The 22218-nt window shown below is 47.6% G+C and overlaps 1 protein-coding gene across 1 annotated transcript in view; it reads right to left on the reverse strand.

The window, feature by feature from the left end:
- Positions 1-22218, reverse strand: part of dnah7 (dynein, axonemal, heavy chain 7) — a gene marked incomplete at both ends in the record, with an annotated part of 80162 nt that overhangs the window by 4724 nt on the left and 53220 nt on the right. The window contains 14 exons of the mRNA XM_084478857.1: positions 334-486; positions 2937-3167; positions 5142-5279; positions 7560-7745; positions 8510-8671; positions 9241-9441; positions 9847-10008; positions 10430-10606; positions 11531-11623; positions 13474-13668; positions 14208-14334; positions 15753-16088; positions 17234-17367; positions 19270-19460. Of these exons, the coding sequence (XP_084334983.1) occupies positions 334-486; positions 2937-3167; positions 5142-5279; positions 7560-7745; positions 8510-8671; positions 9241-9441; positions 9847-10008; positions 10430-10606; positions 11531-11623; positions 13474-13668; positions 14208-14334; positions 15753-16088; positions 17234-17367; positions 19270-19460 (2486 nt within the window). The remainder of the gene's footprint in view (positions 1-333; positions 487-2936; positions 3168-5141; positions 5280-7559; positions 7746-8509; positions 8672-9240; positions 9442-9846; positions 10009-10429; positions 10607-11530; positions 11624-13473; positions 13669-14207; positions 14335-15752; positions 16089-17233; positions 17368-19269; positions 19461-22218) is intronic.

Below are 22218 nucleotides of genomic sequence, written 5' to 3' on the forward strand. Positions count from 1 at the left end.
TGTCTGTTTCCCTGTGAGGTCAACAGGGTAAGAGTGCCCGCGACGAGGGGAAATCCAATAAACAATACTATCTAAAAGGCAAAGAGTGTCAATGGTGCAGGGTTTTTACATCAATTTAGTTTTTTGGTTTATTTAACTTTTGTTCCTAAAATACGGTTGCTACTTAATTTTAATTTATTAGTTATCACTACAGTTTTTTCGTAATCTGCACTTGACCCCCACATGACACCATACTGTGCACTCGACCAAGCACTCTGGTCTCCGACGGTGGGATGTTGACGTGGTGTAAACCTGGGTGCCAGCCAACCAGCCGGGTGGTGGAGGGCTGGTTACCTGCAGGAACTTGAGGCGCTCCAGGAAGTCGCCGACGTAGCCTCCCAGGGGCTTGAGGCTGGGGTAGGACTTCTTCATCCACAAGGCGGGGATACGACCCTTCAGAATACTGCTCACCACCTCCTCCAGGTCTGACGACATCACCACTAGACCCTGAGACACACACACACGCACATACACAAAAACATTGGCAGACACACACAAGTAGCAAGTTCAAATACGTGATGAGCTTGTCTGTACGAGTGGGTAGAATAGGGGGATTGCAATTTTTCAATAATTGTATTGCCCTATACACACTCACTTACTAACTGTAGAGGGAGTAAAATAAAAACGACACAATAAAAGCGCAAGTCTTTCCTCATACTTCATACAGGCGGATCTGTCACGGCAATTGAAAGTGTGTTACTTTTGTCCTTCTTTGGACCGTTGATGTGCTGTTCCTGTGACCGGACGGAGAGGGCATCACGCTAGGCGCTTGCCCAGCTAGCTGACTGACAGCTGCGAAATGGCAGCTCTTAGCACGTCAGAGAGAGCGAGAGAGAGCGAGAGAGAGACACTGATGGTCGGGATAGGAGCTTGAACTTGTTCTCCTCACTTTAGTGCTTACTGTGCAGGTCTAGTATGGCAAATAGTCTATAGCCTATAAAAAAAAAAATATATATATATATATATTTTTTAAATAATCGTTACTCTTGCGGATGAATCGATGCATCGAATCGTCGGATGTATAATCGATTAATCGATACAAATTGATTAATATTTACACCCCTATTGTAAAGCTCTACATACTTGTTGGGTGTGGCTCTCACAGGAGACACATGGTCTACAATGGTCTCCCCAATAAAGAGACAATGTACAGATGACCGGGGATGGTTGGGGCTTTGCCACATGGTGGATTGCTAAATGAATTGATTTAGATTTGATTTAGATTTATTTAAACTCGAAAATTCATTGAGGGCAAAGCCCTCATTTGCAATGATGTCGAGTAATGGGAGTATTGGGATGTGTTGTATCCTGACTGAAACATTAAAGATAGTTCATTTGAAGATATTTAATATTCACCCATCATCTTTAATTTGGGAGTTGAATGCCCCCGCCACTAGACGACTCGCGTACTTGAGTATAAGCTCGTATTTAGTGGGAGGGAAATTTTCCAATACATTTGCAGAGTTATCCTTTCCCAGAGTAGTTCCAGCGGGGGTCGTATTAAGCCAATGGTCCACAACTAACAGTTCGGGTGCATCTCTTGAACAGACCTAATTGGCCGCATCAGTACTTATTGTACAGAACCATGAGTAGGCTAATTACAGCTGTGAACCAGAGAGACCCGCACTCCTTTGCCTATTCTGGCTGCTCTCTGTGCTCCGCAGATGAAGGGGGCCCCTGAGGGCCCTACAGCCAGTGGTGGTTGAGTGTGTGTGTGTGTGTGTGGGGGGGGGGGGGGGGTTCACCAACCTCCGTCACAAGGGCCACTTGGACATGGAGCGATGAGGACACCTTGTTATGACACTCGAGAGAGAGAATGCATAACAGTCCTTGCAGGGAAAAACCGCACCTTACAGACACTCTTTTTTCTCGGTTTTTTGTGAATTATCTGTTGGCGGATGTGTTGTGTTGTTTCTCGACGGTTCTTGTCATGTCGTTTGTCACTGTCCGATCTTGTCTGTACATAAAGCGAGATAAATTCACGTGGTGTGGGCAATAAAGGTATTGTGATTGTGAACACGAGCCTACGCTTTGCGATGGGAGATACAAGCCCCCCTTCTGGAGCAAAGCGCTGATAGGAGACTGATCTCTTTCTCTGTGTTTTACTGCAAACGTATTAGACAATGTGAGATGGCAAAACTTTTTCTAGGCTGAAAATAGCACACATGCATAGGCTTTCAACACCAAGAGAATCACTTTGACGTTTAGGCCTTTCAACAATTCTTTATTTTTGTCATACGGTGAAGCGTAGTTAAACTAGAAGTCATAATGTTTTGTTGTGCTCTTTCTAAAGGTTACATGTGATAGAGCTGGGATTGGAACCCATTGGAATATGTGTGACTCTTTTTTAACCCCTTGAGTGCTGGTGCAGGACACCTGGATTTAAATCAATGACTATCCTTCAATCAGAAGGATGGACAGGCTGAACGGACAGGCTGGATAGTGGAGTGGTCAGGCTGTTTGGCCATTTTATCACTGTTACTGAAATAGGACCCAGATTTAAGAAAAAAAAAAGGGGTGAAAGTCTCCCCAACATGCACTCTGCTGCTTACGCAGTTGGCGTTATTTTCCGAGTGCCTTTTCCGAGGCGCTCAGACGTCAGGACCAAGGGGTACCGGTGGTGCGGCTGAGAAGGTGTTCATTTAGTGTCTGTCTCCGAGTCAAGGTTAGGCTTCCTGGACACCTAAAGTACCACGCTACTGTGTGTGGCAGATTTCATACACAAAATCACTCATTTTAAAAAACGACGATGGAACGAAAAAAGTATCACAAAGTCAGCGTGGGTCGTAAACATGGTGATAACACCCCCTCCTCTCTCCTAAAACTCAACCGAAACGCATTTCTCAAAATCCCCAGTTGCCAGGCGACCATCTCAAGCCCCCCCGCGCGCCCCGTACCTTGATGGCCTTCTGGATGTTGGCGCAGGAGTCGCGGACGGTGCGCAGCAGGTTGTTGAAGCGGCCCATCTCCTGCACCAGCACGGTGTTCATGCTCTGGTTGTAGTCGGTGGGGTAGCGCCTCATGGCCGCCTCCAGGTCGAAGTCGGCGGGCAGCTTGCCCAGGACGTCCGCCGCCACCTCAAACACCATGTCGTCAGAGGAGCCGGCGTCTCCGCCCGACGACCGGGACTGACGGAGCGGGACGGCGTACGGAGGAGGAGGCGTGAGGGAGAGGGGGAGGCATGGGAGATAGCCACAACACAGAGAGGTAGAAGGCGTGAGCGAGAGTGAGATATGAGATATGACAGCGAGATAATGAGTGAGACAGGGAGACAGAAATGTGAGTTAAGAGGGATGAGGAATGACAGAGCGGAGCGCGCCGCAGAGAGGGAGATGACAGAAGCCAAAGGTTCAAGTCGCTTTTTTGTTTCTGTTTTCTCTTTGTTCTTGAATATTTCTATTTTTTTTTTTTCTGTCGTTCAGGATTGCGTTGTTTCGTTGCATCCTCCTCGGAAACTCGAGTTTAATTTGTACCCTTTTCTGACGTGCTGTATTTCTTTACTGTTTAAGAAAAGCAGAGCAGCCCTTCAGGAACGGAGCGTATCTGTGACTTAATCTCAGGGGGATTAATCTCACGCCGGATGGTTCGGTCTTAGTTGCATCGCGCCGTCGCTCTGATCTCACGCTTGCTCACTTCACTTGAAATTACCCGAGCTACAGCGGATGCTCCAGCTCCCACTGCGATTTTTCCTCTCTTACCTACTTTTCTTTTTTTTTTCCTTTTCTGTTTTACTTCTTGCTTGTGGAGTCTACTTGTCACTTAATGATGACAAGCATGGCCACGTTAACATTACCAGAGCACAAGAGAAGAAATGGGGAATGCTTTGAAATCTCAAAACAAATCCTCCTGTGTGAAGATTCATGAGACCATTAGTTTTGCTGAAAAAACTATTTTTCAAATAATGAAACATGTTTACCCCCTACCAACCAGCAGCACTTAGAGCTACTGGGGGCTGTATGACAAGGCATCGGTGATGCTTAATGACTGGATAATGCTGTTGGTCTTACAGTAGGGGAATGACAAATTGCTCCATTTCCGTCGGGGCATCTTTGTGTTGGTCGGCCACTGAGACGGATGCTACTGTATTATCTACTAAAAAGGTCCACACATGACTAAAGCGATGATTAATTATGGTGGACGCTGTGCGCAACACTAAGCTGTGGTGAAAGCTACCAAACCATGGCCTGAATCTCTCAACAACTGCACTTTAATGGTTTCTCACTACTTATTGTTTTCATGGAACAACCTGGAAGCCATCACAAAAAACTCACTAAAACCGACAAGGCTACTGGAGAGAGGGGAGAGTGTGTGTGTGCACGCTTATGTGTGTGTGTTTGTGTGAGTGTGCGTGCATCTGCATTTGCATGTGTGTGTGTGTGTGTGTGTGTGTGTGTGTGTGTGTGTGTGTGTGGACATAAAAATGAGTCAGCACAAAAGTTTCATATTCATTTTGTGTTTCAGTACTAAAAATTGTTAAGAGAGTCTTCCACAGGGAATCCATGAGGCCGAGCAGCTTATTGAACGCACCTCGGGGTTAGCGAGTGTACTGATCTGGGCCTGTGAAGCCCTTTGAGGTGTAAATGAACTGGACTTGACTTTGGGAGAGGTCCCAGGACTCCTGGAACAGAGACCTGGTCTGGGCATCCAGCTGCCCAGAGGCAGCGCGGCATTCCCTCAGAGATGGCTGCTCCTCCACCACACCTCGTTATCTCAGTGTTCACACACACACTTTATTTGTAGCAGTGGACCGCTGTTGCCATCTCCCTCCCATGTGGTGCTGGCACCCAGCGGACAGAGTCCCCTCGGTGCTAGTGAGAGAGGGCCTGCTTGGTGTTTCAAGGACTCCATTACTGATCACAGGGGGATTTTGCATCGATTTTTGACTTCAGTTTCTTTAGATAATTGCGAATGCAAACGTATGGATTATAAGACTGCACATTTGTTTTCTTGTTTGTTTGTTTGTTTGTGTGCATGTGTGTGTGTGTGTGAGACTTACCATGCATGTGTGTTTGTGACCTGTTTTGGTAGTGTATGTGGTTGTCTTTATGTAGTGTGTTGTGTGTTTGTGTGTGTATGTGTGTGTGTGTGTGTATGTGCCACACCTGTGTGAGCAGGATGCTGTCGAACAGAAGCTGAGTCTCGGACTGGTCCTTGGTGATGTCAGCGTTGGCGTTCATCCCAAAGATCTCCGGGGAGGGGTTGAGTGGTAGAGACTTGGTGTACTCTATGTAGCTGTTGTACTAGAGGAGGAGGAGAGGAGGAGGAGGTGAGGAGGAGGAGAGACCTGGTGTACTCTATATAGCTGTTGTACTAGAGGAGGAGGAGGAGGAGGTGAGGAGGAGGAGAGACCTGGTGTACTCTATGTAGCTGTTGTACTAGAGGAGGAGAGGAGGAGGAGGTGAGGAGGAGGAGAGACCTGGTGTACTCTATGTAGCTGTTGGAGGAGAGGAGGAGGAGGAGGAGGAGGAGGAGGAGGAGGAGAGACCTGGTGTACTCTATATAGCTGTTGTACTAGAGGAGGAGGAGGAGGAGGTGGAGGAGGAGGAGGAGGAGGAGGAGAGACCTTGTGTACTCTATGTAGCTGTTATAATAGAGGAGGAGGAGAGGAGGAGGAGGAGGAGGAGGAGGAGAGACCTTGTGTACTCTATGTAGCTGTTATAATAGAGGAGGAGGAGAGTGCCGGTCTAACGCAACACTATAAACCATCTACGATAATAACGCTCATTGAAAAACAAGTCATATTGTTATTAGGTTGCTGACATTTATAGTGATGACTATGTAAATGTGGGCTATGAATAAAACATTGGGCGTACTAGGGGGTGGGGGAGCAGAAATGATATATGAAATGGAGTGTGTCGTAGATTGTACTTGTGTTTACAAATCTAGCAAACGTCTTCAATGGCAGTTTCCCACTGTGACTTGTTAGGCAATTTAGCTGTTTTTTACCTAATGATTTTTGGCACAGCACCCATTTGATAAGACATTTAAAAACACATCACACTGTGTTCCCTTTAAGGCAGCGAGGCGTTCTGAGCGTTTCTGATGGTTCATCACCTGAGGTCATAGCAGTAGCTCTTGGATGTAAGGTTTTTGTAACACTAGGAAATGGATCTTTGATGTTTTATGCTAGGAGCCACCATCTACCGGCCTTCATCGCTCCGTTGTTCCACTGCTACACAGCGAGTACACAGTGTGCAGGGTGCATCACTACACAGGTATGCAGGCTTGTCATCGTCATAGCCGCAGGGTTAAAATAAACCAAAAAATGCTCTTTTATTTTTTGATGTTAAGTTATTTCAGGAAGGAATGCCTAACTTTGCAAGAGTTGAGAGCATGTTTCTTTTATATTAAAGGAAACGGAACAGCTTCAGTGGAAATATTCTCAAATGGGCCTTTAAAGCCTCAACTGTGTGATCCTTTGTCTTTAGTGGAGGTCATTAGAGCTGGCTCCAATACTGGGCCTCCAGCGACTGACCACTGAGTAACTAGGTCGGTAAATAGGGCCATAAGCAGGACTTGGATAACAGTAAGGCTGGAAATATACTAGACTATAATAGACTCCAGCCTTTACTCAATTCAAAGAGCCAATCAGGCCATGGAAAAAAACTAAAACGAACTGACACCATTCACGCGGATCTCCTCAATCTAAATTGATAAACTTGCCCCACATATTTCAAGTTCCTGTCCTCATTTGTCTTATATATTGAACATCTTGCTCATGAACTCAAAACTCATGGGTTCACATGGGTTTGTATTCTCAAACCAAAATGAAACATCTCATGAACTAAATACTCTTATTGGTTTCCTTTACAGAAACAAGGCTTGCTTCTCTTTTGAGGACAGGACAATAACAATACAATCTACAATCTTCCCTGCACTGGACTACAGAGATATTCTTTCTGATCATGCCCTAGCCTCTACTCTTACAATCTACCATTCTGCTATTAGATGAATTACATAAGACTGTTTCTGCACTCACCACCGCAAGCTATATGCCAAAGTTTGACGGTTGTCGCTTGCATTTAGATGACATATGCATATCCTTATTTTTATGCCTCATTTATAAGGCATTACTATTCAAATTTCCAAGTATCTAACTGCCCTAACCCAATTAAAATAAACAGCACGTAACACTAGATCACATGACTGGATGGCTCTAAGCTGGATGGCTCTTTGTTTTGTTTTGATTGATGTAGCCATTTCTCTATAATTGTCTTGTTTGTAATATTTTATGTATGTAATTGTTTCAGGTCTCTTTCACAAACGATATTTCAATCTCAAAGTGGCTTCCTGATAAAACAATGGTTCAGTAAATATGGGACGCAAAATTGGATACATCAAATGGGTGCTAAAACCTTTGTTGTTGCCACACGTTATTTTGTCATGTAAATTGGACCTTTCAATGTTTTATGTCTGCACCTTCACAAAGTCACATTCCTGTGCCTCGCCTCATGGGCAACACAGAAGTCTGAATGTCAGACATTTGAAAGCCTTCATACTCCCGGGCGGTGTGTCCTTACATCCCCCTCGGCTGGGGCGTAGTAGAGCCCGCTGGGGTCGAAGGCGTAGCCGGGGTCCTCTATTAACTTGGGGGTGTAGAAGATGGAGAGGATGGTGCGCAGCGTGCGGCGGTCCCAGTCGTCTGTCACGCGGCCCCCGTAGTTACACTCGCCAGTCATGTAGCGGATGGCGTCGAACGGCACGTCCTGCCAAGCGCGACCACACACAAGGTGTTAAACTACAATCCCTAGCTCCTAACAGAAAGTGTAGCGTTTTCCGAGTGGGCTGACACACAGACAGGTGGACAGGTAGACAGGCAGATGGATAGGTAGTAATTAATTCAGGAAGACAGGATTGGGCCAAGAGGGAAATGTCAAGGCATTTAAACAGATTCCACTGGTATGCTATACTTCCCGGGCCCTGTGTCTGGCTCACGCGTTGGAGCACAGGCATGCACACTGGTGCATGCTGGGAAGTGTCAAGAGGGTCTCTGAGTAGGACTGATGAAAAAAGAGACCCTTGAGCGAGAAGAGGGATCCACTTGTGGAAATCAGACTGAATGCTACAGGATTAAATATGTATGATATGCAGAGATATGTGGGGTGTGAGGCAAGCGTTGTTTTTGAACCGTGAGTGTCTAGAAGACAGACATTTGCTTCCCATATGCTCACAGTACACATGATACATGCTTGACAGTGGATTGACAGACAGACATTCAGACAGACATAGAGAGATAGAGAGATATGTAGCACTATATGTATTGATATAAAGTGAATAATAAAATCATCACATTAGTATTTCAAAGAAGTGTGTACCTGCTACTGATTACTGTGAATATTGCATAGTATTAGTATAACCACAGCGTGCACCACTGAGTACTTCATAGTATTACACCAGATTAGGCGTGTATCACTGAGTACTTCACGGTATTACCGCGAATGAGTTCCCAGTGTTAACGGGCGTGGGCTACCTCGTACTGCTCCAGGAACATGTGCAGCTGCTGGACGGAGATGCGCAGGTCAGTCTCGTTAAACTCGTAGGGGATGTTCCAGCCCATGGGGCCGAACTTCCTCCTCTCCTGGGCCAGGGCGTGGAAGAAGCACAGGCTGTACAGCAGCTTCTTAAACACCCCCTGGGGAGACGGCACACACGCATACACGCATATGAACACAGAGCACACACCCACACACACACACACGCCCTGACAGCACAAACCAACACCGTTATAAAAGAAACAAACAGAGTGAACAAAACAGACACAGTCTCCACGGCATGGGCAGGGCGGGCGGACGACAGCTGTGTTCAGGGAGGTACGGCTGTCAGAACAAACAGCAGCACACCCACGGCTCAAAAACTCCTTGTAAACACGCCTCGTATAAACACACACACACCCACAACAAAAACACTCATCGTCACGGTAGCCAGACACACACTGGATAGACACACATATACATTACCAGACACACACACACACACACACACACACATACATTACCGTACACACACAAACAGACACACAAACAATAAAACACACACACACTGGCAAAACCACACACACACACACACACACACACACAAACTGGCATAACCACACACAGAACACACACACACACACACACACACAGACGGACAGACACAGATGGACACACACACACACACACACACACACACACACACACACACACACACACACAGACAGACCGGTTTGCTGCAGCTGCTGAAGAACAGGGGGTCGGAGATGGGGTCCATGAGGAAGGAGCGGGCGATGTTGGCCCTCAGGCCCTTGGGGGCCTCGTTGGTCATCTTCACCCCATTCTGCAGCACCGCCACGGGGAAGGTTGGCGAGGGGTAGCTGGTCAGCCACAGCCGGAAGTCTGGATGGGTGGTGTCCGGGTTCAGCTCCTGCTCCCAGCCACACGCACATAGACACATACACTGATGGAGTTCATCCAATAGGGATGGAGCTAGGAGTCTTTACAGGTCTGTTGACATTAACAATAATCCAACTGCTCATGAACATACAGCCTCACGCTGTGATACACTTAGTGTGTCCAAAACATCGCAATCACTCTGCCAATGATATGCACATCCGAACAAGATCCAATACTCCCACATTGTTCTAAATGATATGTGCTTGTCAGCACTGTTGAGGAAGCCCTGAAACTCAAGCATTAAATTGCCACTAGTGGCTGTTGCTTGTTGTTCTATTAATCTGCCCATGGCAATACAAGTATCTCTATAAACGCTAAAGTTACCTTTGTGTTGGTGGACAACAACGGCAACGACAACAACTGCTTGACCTCTGACCTCACACACTCGCTCCAGCGTTGCCATCCAGGAGGTTGCTAGGTGACAGTTCTGAAGCACCACCCATGTCCCCTCCTTGACACCCTTCTCTATCATGCTCATGGCGATGGGGCCTTGGCCCTGGCCTAGAGACAGGGAGGTTAGCTTGCTTCCACTGAAGCCCTGAGGGAGAGAAACACACACACACACACACGTTAGACGTGCATTTGATATTGATAGGATAGGATGTTTATATATACAGCCACAGAAAGGCTGTATCACGATAATGGCCAGAGATGCACACAGACCAACAAATGAGGCACAAAAACACACACACACACACACACACACACCAAGTGCACATGTTTATGTGTGTGCTTGCGTGCAATGTGAATAGGAAAAATAATAAATTAAAACATAAACATAAATTCAGCCTTGTACACCGGCCATGAAGTACATCCACACATGGTTCAAAGCCAGGGTCTTCACGTCCCCAGGTTGAAGTAAGTTTCTGATGTTTATTGATTATTTTTTCTTTATACAGTGCCGCATGGCTCACACTCCCTGGTGCCTCCCAGTGTCCAACCCGATGTGCGCGGAGTACCTTCTCGTCTCCGAACTTGAGCAGGGCGGCCATGGGGTCCGACCCCGGGGAGAGGATGAAGATGAGCGGGGCGCAGCAGTGGCTGTCCAAGAAGGCCGCGCCCAGGTTGAAGGGCGGGGCCTCGATGAAGGGGCGTCCCAGGCTGTCCGCCACAAACTCCTGCACTATGGGGACGATCTGGGGCACAGGGAGGGGGGTGAGGATGCTAGGTGTTTTTCTCTCCATCCCCCCCACCCCCCCCCCCCCCCATGTCCACAGGTCAATCAATGGGCGAGCAAACCATGCTCACTGATGCTTCTCAAAGCGGCAGTGAACCGAACATCGTTTTTAGGTTTGTTTTAAACGTGGTAATGTGTCTTGGAGCTCGATCTGGGCAGCGGTTGAAGCAGAAGACAGCCACCGAGAGAGGTTAAGCTTCTCGTACAGTAATTGTGTGACGCCAGGCTGTGAGTGGGTGTGTGGAGCTCTGTCTTGGCAGCGGTTGATGTTGATGGCCGCGTCTGAAAGAGGGTTACGTTTCTCATACACTTATAACATGACGCGGTGTGTCATGTGTGTTTCGTTGTGTGTGGGCGGTGGTTGATGTCCGTGTCCGAGAGAGGGTTAAGGTTCTAGGACACCATGGTGTCACGTGTGTGGCAATTTCATGGACAACATAGCTCATTATAACATACACAACGATGGGGCTAGCTTTAAGAAAAAGTATCAGAAAGTTTTCATGGGTCAGAACCATGCCCGTAGCCAGCTATGAGGTCACCGAGGTCGGGACCTTGGTAATAAAAAATGTATACATTTGGAAACTAAATACAATTGCATAAAGAATCAGTGGTTGAGAACTTCTCAGAGATGAGCGCATGCTTGATTCAGTTTAGACCTGTTACTTTGTGATGCCATGTGTGACATCTGGTGATGTGTGCTGGAGCCCCTCCCCCAACCTGAACCCCCGCAACTGAAGCCACACCCCCATAAAATATCAAAATAGTAATAGTAGCTGTATCGAAAATGTATAGATACACATATCAAAAAATTGAATGTATACGTTATAGTGTAGACATTGAACACATTTGTGTGTGTGTAAAGAGGAGTGTGTGGAGAGCAGACCTTGTCCGGCCGGAGGCAACGAATCACAAGCATCTTCTGGAACGGGCCCAGACGCTCCTGCCATTCCCCAGGAAAGGGTGCATTATGGGGATTCTACACAAACACACACACACACACACAGGCACACACACACACACGGGCACAAGCGATCAAACATGGGATTTACATAATCAAATCACTGTGAACCATTGGGCGGAAATAATTCCAACAGGAAGGATTGAAAATGATGATGATGGCTTAATATGTCGTTCATCAGCGGCGCCACATCCTAACTCTCCCCAAATGTTATTTCAAGGAAACAAAACGTCCCAATACCAAAGTGGTGAAGAAGCGGATCGGTACGGCGCAGCAGAATCACCGCTGAGCGGGGCTCGGATGAAAAGCGAAATGGGTTTACTAAATGGCGTCTCCTAATGCTGTTTGTAATGAGGGAATTCACGCCGGTTTCCATTCATCAGGCAGGGCGCCGGGGGGGGGGGGGGAGAGCTGCGTAATCAGGTTACCCTGTGATGTAATGGAGGCGCCTCGCGTCACCGGTTGTTTTTTGGCGGTGACGGCGAGGGACGCTTTTTATTGACCTGTAGCAAGATTAAGCAATGTAATTAAGAGGAGAAGAGAGGCAATCTGTAAGAGAGGCGCCAAGAGTGGAGGAGAGTGGAGGAGGAAGAGTGATGTTGTGTTAGGAGGAGAGGAGGAAGGGAAGGGGAGGCTGAAAAGGGAAGAGGGTCAAGGAAGAGGGGGGGGGGGGGGGGGGGGTAGAGAGAATGTAGGGAAGGAGATGAGGCACCGAGATGTAGAAGAGAGAGAGACGGCTACAGAGAGAGACCGGGGTAAGCGAGGGGAGGAGCAGCTCCACTGGGTTCAGGGGGAGAGCAATATGTTTGGTTAATGTGTGGAACAAGTATGCAGCAGTGGAGTGATAGGATCGCAAAGTTTGCAGGGCCACTCCTGGATGTGTGTGTGTGTGTGTGTGTGTGTGTGTGTGTGTGTGTGTGTGTCGGCAGGTGCTTTGAGATGGGTACACATATAAAGTTTGTGTGTGTTTGTGTGTGTATGTGTATACGTGTATGTGTGTGTTATGAATACGTGTGCTTGACTGAACAGCTGTTCCGGCATCAGAATTGAATAGATGTGAATTTCACGACTGGAACAAACCAGTTTTAATTAGATAAAAGCGTTATGTCTCATTCCGTTGATTATGATTTACAAATGAAGTGTGTGCGTGTGTGCGTGTTTGTGTGTGTGTGCTGATGTGCGAGTGTGTGTTTGTGTGTATGTTTGTGTATGTGTGTGTGTGTGTGTGTGTGATATGTATAAATATGCTTACTTCTTGATTGAACAGCTGCTCTTGCATTGAGATTAAATAGATGTTATTTCCACAACTGGAACAACCAGGATTTAATTAGATTAGAAGAAAATCGATGTCTGATAATATTCTTTCTAACTCAGTGACTTTGCACGCGCGTGTGTCTGTGTGTGTGTGTGTGTGTGTGTGTGTGTGTGTGTGTGTGTGTGTGTGTGTGTGTGTGTGTGTGTGTGTGTGTGTGTGTGTTTGTGTGTGTGTGTGTGTGTGTGCAAGCTGTGTACATGTTTACCTCTCTAATGGTAAAGAGTCCACTGAACTTTGACTTAAATAAATCTCCTTGCACCCTTGCACCATCTCTCCACTCCTAGACGCCCTGTGTGTTCAGCCACTGAACAACACAGACACATCCCAAAGAAAGCCTTCAAGCAAGCTCCAAACCGAAAGTGAAAGCACACCTCTCACCTCTCAGTTCACCCCCAAAGTGTACCACCAAAGAATGGGTATGGTGGTCTACTACTTTGGAGTTGGTGAGCCAAGTTAATTGACGCAAAACAAAAGTACAATTCCCTGTCCATTGCCAGCGCTGCCCAGCCGTACAGCCCTTCATATCTAGTGTGGGGTCCGCAGCACCACCTACAGGGCTGTCGTAGACCTCCTTCCACTGGTCCCGGAGGCGGGCCATGTCGCGCCGCAGGCCCTTGAAGCGCTCCATGTCCTGCAGTCGGCACATCTCGTCCCAGGCCTTCTTGGGCAGCCAGGTGCAGGGGTTGGAGTGGGGGTTTTCCAGGCCCACGCCCCCCGTCAACAGGAAGCGCCACTCACCCTCATCTACCTGGACGCCCAGACACACACACACACACACACACACACACACACACATACACACACACACACACACACACACACACACACACACACACACAAAGCAAAATGGGTGAGTCGGACAGGCATAAGTTAATTTGTGCTGACCACACACAGTACTCTTTGATCAAATCAATGTGTTTACTTACCAAATGCACCTTTAGTAAGGAAGTAATTTAAAGTAATTTAATGAATCCAATATATATTCTGTGAAAAGTTATGCTTTTCATGGATATTAATGACTTTGTTTATGTGTGCCTGTGTGTATGTGAGTGCGTGTGCTTGTGTGCGTGTGTGTGTGGGCTTGTGTCTGTATATGTGTGTGTTTATGTGCTTGTGAGTGTGTGTGCCTGTGTCTGTCTCTTCGTGTGTGTGCGCTTGCATATGTGTATGTGTGTTTGTGTGTCTGCCTGTGTGTATGTGTGTGTGTGTGTGTGTGCCTGTTTGCTTGTGTGTGTACGCGCTTGAGTGTGAGTGTGTGTGTGCATGTATTTGTGTGTGCGTATCCACCATCTTGTCGTGCATGAGCAGGTTGACATTGAGGCAGAAGGAGAAGAGCAGCTTGTCCTTCTCAAACAGCGAGCGACACACGTTGACGTACAGTGAGTAGGTGAAGTGGTCTCTCAAGATCTGTAGTCTGATCAAACACACACACACAAACACACATCACAGTCGATCAAGATCAATGGCATGACTCGATGACGAGGGGAAATGAGTGTTGTGATGTTGCGGCGTTCGTCGGCAGGTATGCCAGCGGTTAAACAGCAATTAAACTAAATAATAAAAACACCTTATTGAAACCACAGTGTGTGACAGCTGATCAGCACGGCACGAGGACGTGGGTGTGTTATAAATACACATGAGGAATGGTAATCAATGCCAAACTCTGGAAGAAACACATGGGCGCCTACTGCTGTCAAACAGCGGCTCGCAGAGCTGCGGGATGGATGAAGCTCTCACTTTGTTCGGTAAATACTGTTGTGGACACCTCCTCCAGTTACACGACTACAGGTCCATTTGAATTTGCTCGCTCGGTATTTTGGTGTCTGCTTAGCCGCCGCTTGGCAAGTTATTTTGGCAGGTGAGTGTTGCCAAGTTGTGCAATGTTAGAAAAAAAAAGAATGCACAGCAGTTATCCAGGAGGAGGTAGACCAGACATATCTTTTCACCGTTAAAACAAAAACACACGGAAAAATAAATCCTTCAGTCACAACCATTCAGTGGTTATTGTCCTGTCTCAGCACATAGTACTCATACTTTATACACCTGTGAGTTCAAACATTCCCAAAGAGTCCCAGGGATACATCGACCTCGATAACCAACAATCAATACATTCAATAGTAATACTAGTACTTAACATACTAATGAATACCATTTCCCCCAGACTCTTACAACCTGAACTTTAACACGCCCACACATACTGTACACACACACACACACACACACTGGCAGCAGGTAGAGGGTTGGTATTAGGATTTTCAGCAGCGGGTAACTCAATGTGGGAGAATGTGCTTCCTATGCTGCAGGCAGAACTCCGGTGTACCCCCTACTGTCGCTGTCCTCCCTCTCTCGTCACTGCTGTTCCAAAGGGTTTGCGGGCGAGAAAGGCCTTTCATTTATCTGGTTTGTAATTTACAAATGCAAGGCTTGCATGCAGTCAAGGGGGAAAAACGCAAACAATGAAGCCACTTGTAGACACCGAGGCACAGCAGTCCTACTCAAAATAAGAATCACACCGCTGGGAACTGGAAAGGCTGTATTTAGTCTTAGAATTACATTTGCAGTTCCAACCGTTTATTAGTTGTGCATTTCACGATGAACAGAGGCCACCACCAAAGCAAATGTAGACATTATTAGGGTCACATCATAGATGCCATTTTTGGGACGCTTTGGATAAAATGGCATGCATGAAATTACCTGAATGATTTTGTTTTATCCAAATGGTCTTGAAACACTGTGGGTGCATACATTCCTAGTATTGGTGGCCGCAGTGACAGACCCCGTGACCCTCATGCTCACCCAGTGAAGACGGGGAGACCTGTCCACAGTGTGTACCTTTTCTCCAGGACGTCACTCTTCTCCGAGTTGTCGACGGAGCTGACGAAGAGGTTGATGAACCAGCTGAGGGAGTACTGGTACATGGGCTCGATGTTGGCCAGTTCGGCGATGGAGAAGAACAGGATGGACGAGTGCACGGCGATGGACGTGTAGCCCATGCGCGTCTCGTCAATCTTCATCTCCGTCACCTCAGCCACCGCCTGCTTCTCCGAGATCTCGTTGGCCAGCACCTTGGAGGAGGACAGGACCTGGACGGCCGTCTCGTCTTCCAGGATGTTCCCCTCCGAGGAGGAGAGCACCTCCAGGATCTTGTCCTCGATCTCCTTCAGCTGCCTGGTGGCCGGGAGAGAGGGTGAGCGAGGAGAGAGGGTGAGGGAGGAGAGAGGGTGAGGGTGAGGGAGGAGAGAGCGTGAGGGAGGAGAGAGAGTGAGGGAGGAGAGAGTGTGAGGGAGGAGAGAGGGTGAGGGAGGAGAGAGGGTGAGGGAGGAGAGAGTGAGGGAGGAGTGAGGGTGAGGGTGAGGGAGGGAGGAGAGAGGGTGAGGGAGGAGAGAGGGAGGAGAGAGGGTGAGGAAGGCAGTGGAGAGGGTGAGGGAGGAGAGAGGGAGGCAGTGGAGAGGGTGAGGGAGGAGAGAGGGTGAGGGAGGAGAGAGGGAGGAGAGAGGGTGAGGAAGGAGAGAGGGAGGAGAGAGGGTGAGGGAGGAGAGAGAGAGGCAGGGGAGATGGCAGGTGGGAGAGAGGGGAGAGAGGGTAGGAGAGGAGAGAGGGAAGGAGAGGAGGGAGGGTAGGAGAGAGAGTGTGGCAGAGGAGAGAAAGAGGCGAGGGATATGGTGGGTGGAAGAGAGTGTGGGAGAGGAGAGAGGGAGGCAGGGGAGATGGTGGATGGGAGAGAGGGTGAGAGAGGTAGAAAGGGTTGGAGAGGAGAGGGTGGGAGAGGACAGGGTGAGAGAGGCGAGAGGGTGGCAGATGAGATGGTGGGTAGGAGAGAGTGGTAGAGGAAAGAGGAGGGAGGAGAAAGGCTGGGAGAAGATAAAGGGTGGGAGAGGAGAGGGTGAGAGAGAGAGAGATGGTGCCAGAGGGAGAGAGAGAGGAGATATAAAGGGGAGAGGGATGAGAGAAGAGATAGAAAAGAGCAGAGTGAGAGGAGTGATTGTAGAGTGGTTGTTCACATCTTCAAATCCTCACCTGCTGTGAGGAGAATGCTTCCTGTTGTTTAATTAATAGTTAACTGAGAGAATAATTCAAGTTAATAATTACATATCACTGGTATTTCCCCTCATAATTAGTAGTCAAACATTGCTTCATTTTGCATTAGCGCAAATGCATAAGCGCTTTAGAAACTCCCAGGGACACATGACATGATGAGAACAAAGTGCCATTCAGGAATCAAGAGGTATATGTATAGTTGTGTCCGGGCTTGGAGCCGTATTGGTCAGAGATCAACGGGCTGTGCTTAAGGGGTTGGAGGTAAGGAGTCCCACCTTTTGTTCTCGGCCCCCTGCAGGATGAGTGCCTGCTTCTCTTCCTCCAGGTCGGGCCTCTCGCGGGCCACCGCGATGCCCAGCAGCTGGTCCTGCATGCCCTCCGGGGTGATCATGAAGTTCAGCAAGGTCACCTGGAAACGACACACCCATTCATCACACGCGTGTGGTGAGCACATGCATATGTACACATGCATGTGTACATACACAGAAAAGCAGATTTTAGGCAGAGCTGTAGGCCGACGAACAATCTTAAAGTAAATACATCCCATGACTTGAAAACTGAAATGAAATTAAACTGAAACTGTCTACATATTGCTAGTTATGGGATAATAGTCTGTGTGTGTGTTTATGTTTGTGTGTCCGTGAGTGTTTGGGCATCTGTTTTTCGAGTCCTGTGTCTGTATGTGTGTTGCTGAGTGTCTTGATGTGTGTGCGAGTGAGTGAGTGAGTGAGTGAGTGAGTGAGAGAGCGTGTGTGTGTGTGTGTGTGTGTGCGTGCATGCGTGCGTGCGTGCGTGCGTGCGTGCGTGCGTGCTTGCGTGCGTGTGTGCATGACTGTGTCTGAGTGTCTGTATTGCCACATTTCCACCGGCGGATGCGCTTCGGCACAGCACACCTCAGCCCAGTGTAGTGAGGGTGCTGTTTGGCCCAGCTCAGTTATGGCTCACGTCTCCACCGCCGACATTACCCTTATGGTGGGGCGGGGTTTAAGACATTACCCTTATGGTAGGGCGGGGTTTAAGACATTACCCTTATGGTAGGGCGGGGTTTAAGCCGGACGGCGATAGCCGCGGCAGCTACGTAAGCATCCTGACCTCATAGCGGCCCGACACAGTGTAGCCTGCCAATGAATCCAAGGCAAAAGAAGAACGCGACACAATGAACAAATAGTAACAATGTAGGACATTCAAGACGGTTGTCAAACTTTTGCGCGACATTTTCTTCAATAAAGATTTTGCCGTTGTCTAGAAATACCCCGCTGTGTTTGTTTGTTATTATCCCCCTGTCACACGTAAGTGACGATTCTGTCGACCAACCGACGGACGGCGTGTGTAGCTCGAACTTCTGGGCACCCTTTCAGACGTCTCAGTACCCCAACGGAGCTGTACTACTGAGTGCCTGCATGTGTGCGTCTGAATGTCTGTATGATTGGGTCTGAGTGTGTATATGTGTGGGTCTAAGTGTGTGCATGTGTGTGTCTTGACTTTAATGGTACAACATCAAACGACTGTGAGCCATGGCAGGTAGAATGCATTAGGTGTTCTCCTCTCTGTGTAAAGTGCTGCATTGAGAGTTAAAGGGTGTGATCTTATTTTTCCGCCAGGTTAAAAGCCTATATCTAGCATCTACTCTGCGCACTAATAAATGAGAGGACTTCTCCGGGGTCTAATTCCATTTCTATTGATGCTGTAGTCGTGCTCAGCTGGCTGTTAGGTCTTTGAGCCCACATAAATCTACCATTTTCGGTTTCCACACAGGAGGCCGGCTCTTGTACCACTTTCCTCCTGCTCCCAGTTCCCGGGGCCTGGCTTACACTGCTGGCCCTCCCTTTCCGTGTCGGAGCGTTTCAAATGGGCCTCAATAGGAATAATGGGATCCTATCAGGGAAGTATACTGTAGGCACACAAAAAAGGAAAAAGCTTAAGTGGGGAAAAGCGAGAACTTAGTCAGATGTGAAAAATGACTTGAATCTATCTAATGCCGCCCCACCCCACCATAAAAAGCAAGGGCCGGCGAAGAGATGCTTGAAATGCAATCCTCTGTAATGCAATTTCCTTTAATGTGCCTTTTCTCAGAATAGATTTTACTCTGAGTGTGTTCTCTGGTGAGGGGTCGGTATTGGTGGACTGTGGTACGCAGCCGCTCCAATAACACTGTATTGAACGGCGCATTGCCCTGGAAAAGAAAATAAAGCCGCTATCTGAGCTGCGTGACCCCTTGGAGAGAACGATAGATAGATATAGATAGATAGATAGATAGATAGATAGTTAAGTAGACAGACAGACAGACAGACAGACAGACAGACAGTCTCACCTTGACGGAGGTCTCGGGCAGGTAGTGGGGGTTGCGTAGCTTGGTAGTGATGTAGAAGCGGAAGTCGGGGGCGTACTCGATGGTGGAGTCCCCCAGGCGGATGCAGATGGCCCCTCCCTGCTTGAAGGTCTGCTTCAGCAGCAGAGGCTCCAGGATGGGGTCCAGCTCCTCGCCGATGTTCTCCAGGAGCACTGCAAGGGTCAGGGCGATGGGGACAGGAGAACAGGCCATGAGGCAGACCCAAACCACCCTCACCAGAAAGTGACTGCCAGATTGTTGATGTACACAGACGGTCGCTATGATACTGAGTAGCTTTTTAACCCTGTTGGGGGTGGTGTCCTATCACAGGTCAAGATAAATAAACAGCTTTTGTCTATCTTGATTATTTTTGATTCTCTCACTGGTGTCACTGTACCCAATTATGTATTAAATCCAACAACATTTCCGGGCACAACTATCTTGTGCTATCTTGATTCACGGCCCAACTGCTTGGGAACCACTGGGCCGGTAGTCTCAAAACTAGACCTTTTTAATTATTAATATTAATATGAATTAACAAATTAATCTAACGTCTGATGGCAGACAAGCTAAAATGATGGTCAAAGGGAGGATTCACTTTCTTTCATCATGTTGCTGGAGGCGGGGCTCTGTAAGCATGTAAATGAGTCATCCCTTTCTAGGCTGGCAACTGCAGAAATACACTTATTGAAATCCCCCCCCTGGTGGATGTTGAACAGAAAAGCATTACGTCTGAAGAACTGAACTGATTTGATTGTGGGGGGGGGGGGGGGGGTGGTTTGGAGGTGCGAACATCATCACAAATGAATGCGAGGGGCCCTTAGGAGCCGATCGGGACTTTTAACCCAGTCGCGTCCCATGCATATTGTATAGACGGCGGTCATTTTTGCCCCACTCCTCTGCAGTAAAAATGAGAGACTCACCGTGGTTATTACAATGCAATCCCGCCCCTGGAATTCAAATGAAGGATGGAGGCCCTTAATTTGGATTCTAGGGGAGGGATTGAAGTGAGTGAGAGTGAGAGTGAGAGAAAACGAGAGAGACAGAGAAGAAAATAAAGCGAAAGAGAGAAAGAGAGCGAAAGAGAGCTAGAGAGCGAAAGAGAGGGAGAGAGAGTGAAAGAGAGGGAGAGAGAGTGAAAGAGAGGGAGAGAGTGAAATAGAGGGAGAGAGAGTGAAATAAATACAGTGAGGCACGGAGAAAGCGAGAGAGCGAGAAAAAAGAGAGCGAGACAAACGAGAGAGACCCGGGGAGACCCAGAGAGAGATAGATGAGAGCTGACCTCCCGGCCCATTCCAGCTCACTGTGATTAGCGTGTCGACGGTGAACTCTCGTAAGTGCACTCCAGGAAGGTCCTCGCCCACGTGCCAGCGGAGGAAGACAATTACCAGCAATCAGTGGAGTACCTCTGACAGTTCACAGAGGAGCTAGCCTTTTTATTCCCAGGACGTTGCAGCACTATGGGTGGGTTGGGGGGGGGGCTTCTCTGAGGTATTTTTGCAGGGAGCAGAGCTGTGCAAAGCACGGGACCTAATCATATAAGAGGGTAATGAGTTTTCTGTGTCAACGTTGCCGCCTTCGTCCATAATTGACATTGCGGAGAAGCACAGAAGTTCGTCGCGTGGATATGGCACGCTGGCTGCTGATTAAGAGTTTGGTGTCATCGGGTGATGCAGAAGGAACGTAAATGTAGACGACTCAACGGATTATGACTACTGATGGTATGAAATCATGACAGGAGCCATGGTTATTCACTATGGCTGTACTTAACTACAAGTTTGCAATGTCAGATTTGATGGGACAGGCCCAGTTCCCTCGATTGATCGTTGAATCATATACAATCTATTTTTTTTCATATATGCCTCTCAATGACTTTTTCACGGTTTAAATGCTTAAAAAGAATCCATTGGCTTAGTCGACACAGCTCCACTAAATCACAAACCGCCAATACAATAAGTTCACATTCACCATATAACCACAGTGGGCACATCCACTCATGTCATCTGCATTCAATCTGACAGAAAATTGGCCTTATATCGAAGAGTTTGACGGATTAACAATTGAAAATACATGTGAATGATGCGTTTCAGTGTAATGAACAAATGCGGTAACATTCAATTTAGCAGAACAGAGAAAAGAGTACCAAGAGAATCATTCTCACCAGAGCAGGCAGTATGATATGACATTGGCTGTTGACACCGTTTTTACTTTGTTTCAATCTTCTTTGATAGTTTTGAAATGCTGCCAAACTTAAGAAGATTTCTTCTGATATTATGTATCCTTCTACTTCGAGTACTCTACCTCAGCAAAGTGTAACACAGCAAAAACCATAGTACAACTTATTAGCTTTTCCATCTAGAGACAAGCAATGCTGTGGTATCAGTCATTTATCAGCCCAATTATCACAATGGCAAGTGACTGTGCCTGTTACACGGGCACAATCCGACGATGCTCTTTCTGTCGAACACCATCTCATTATTTTGGTGAGATAAGTAATGGTGATAACGATCCTGCAAGTGTAAAGAAGTTAAATATATACCATAAGGTATAACTTATGGAGCTGTGAACGTATGAGGCAGGTGTCAGAGTGTGCTAGACAACGAGAAGCCATGCCCATTCCTCCAGGGAATATTTTATACCTCAAAAGGACTGGCTTCTGTCGTTCGAGCTAAGCCTCGCGATGGATGTAAAAACACACCTGTCTCTGCCGTTCAAACCCTTTGCACCTCTTCCTCCTAACCCCTGGGTTTGTTCCTTTGACCATCAATGGCCCAGATGGTGAGGGTTTGTTATGGATGCTTGTTATGGAATTGTGCCTTATTTTGTGGCTAAACACTGGCACAGAGGGGTTGGGTGTTTTAGATTAGAATCTTGGTTTCATTGCAAGACGGAGACAGAAATTGTACTAGAATGCAGAGAAACACGTTGGAA

Source organism: Micromesistius poutassou (assembly GCF_964030765.1).
Source record: "Micromesistius poutassou genome assembly, chromosome: 14".
NCBI lineage: Eukaryota > Metazoa > Chordata > Actinopteri > Gadiformes > Gadidae > Micromesistius > Micromesistius poutassou.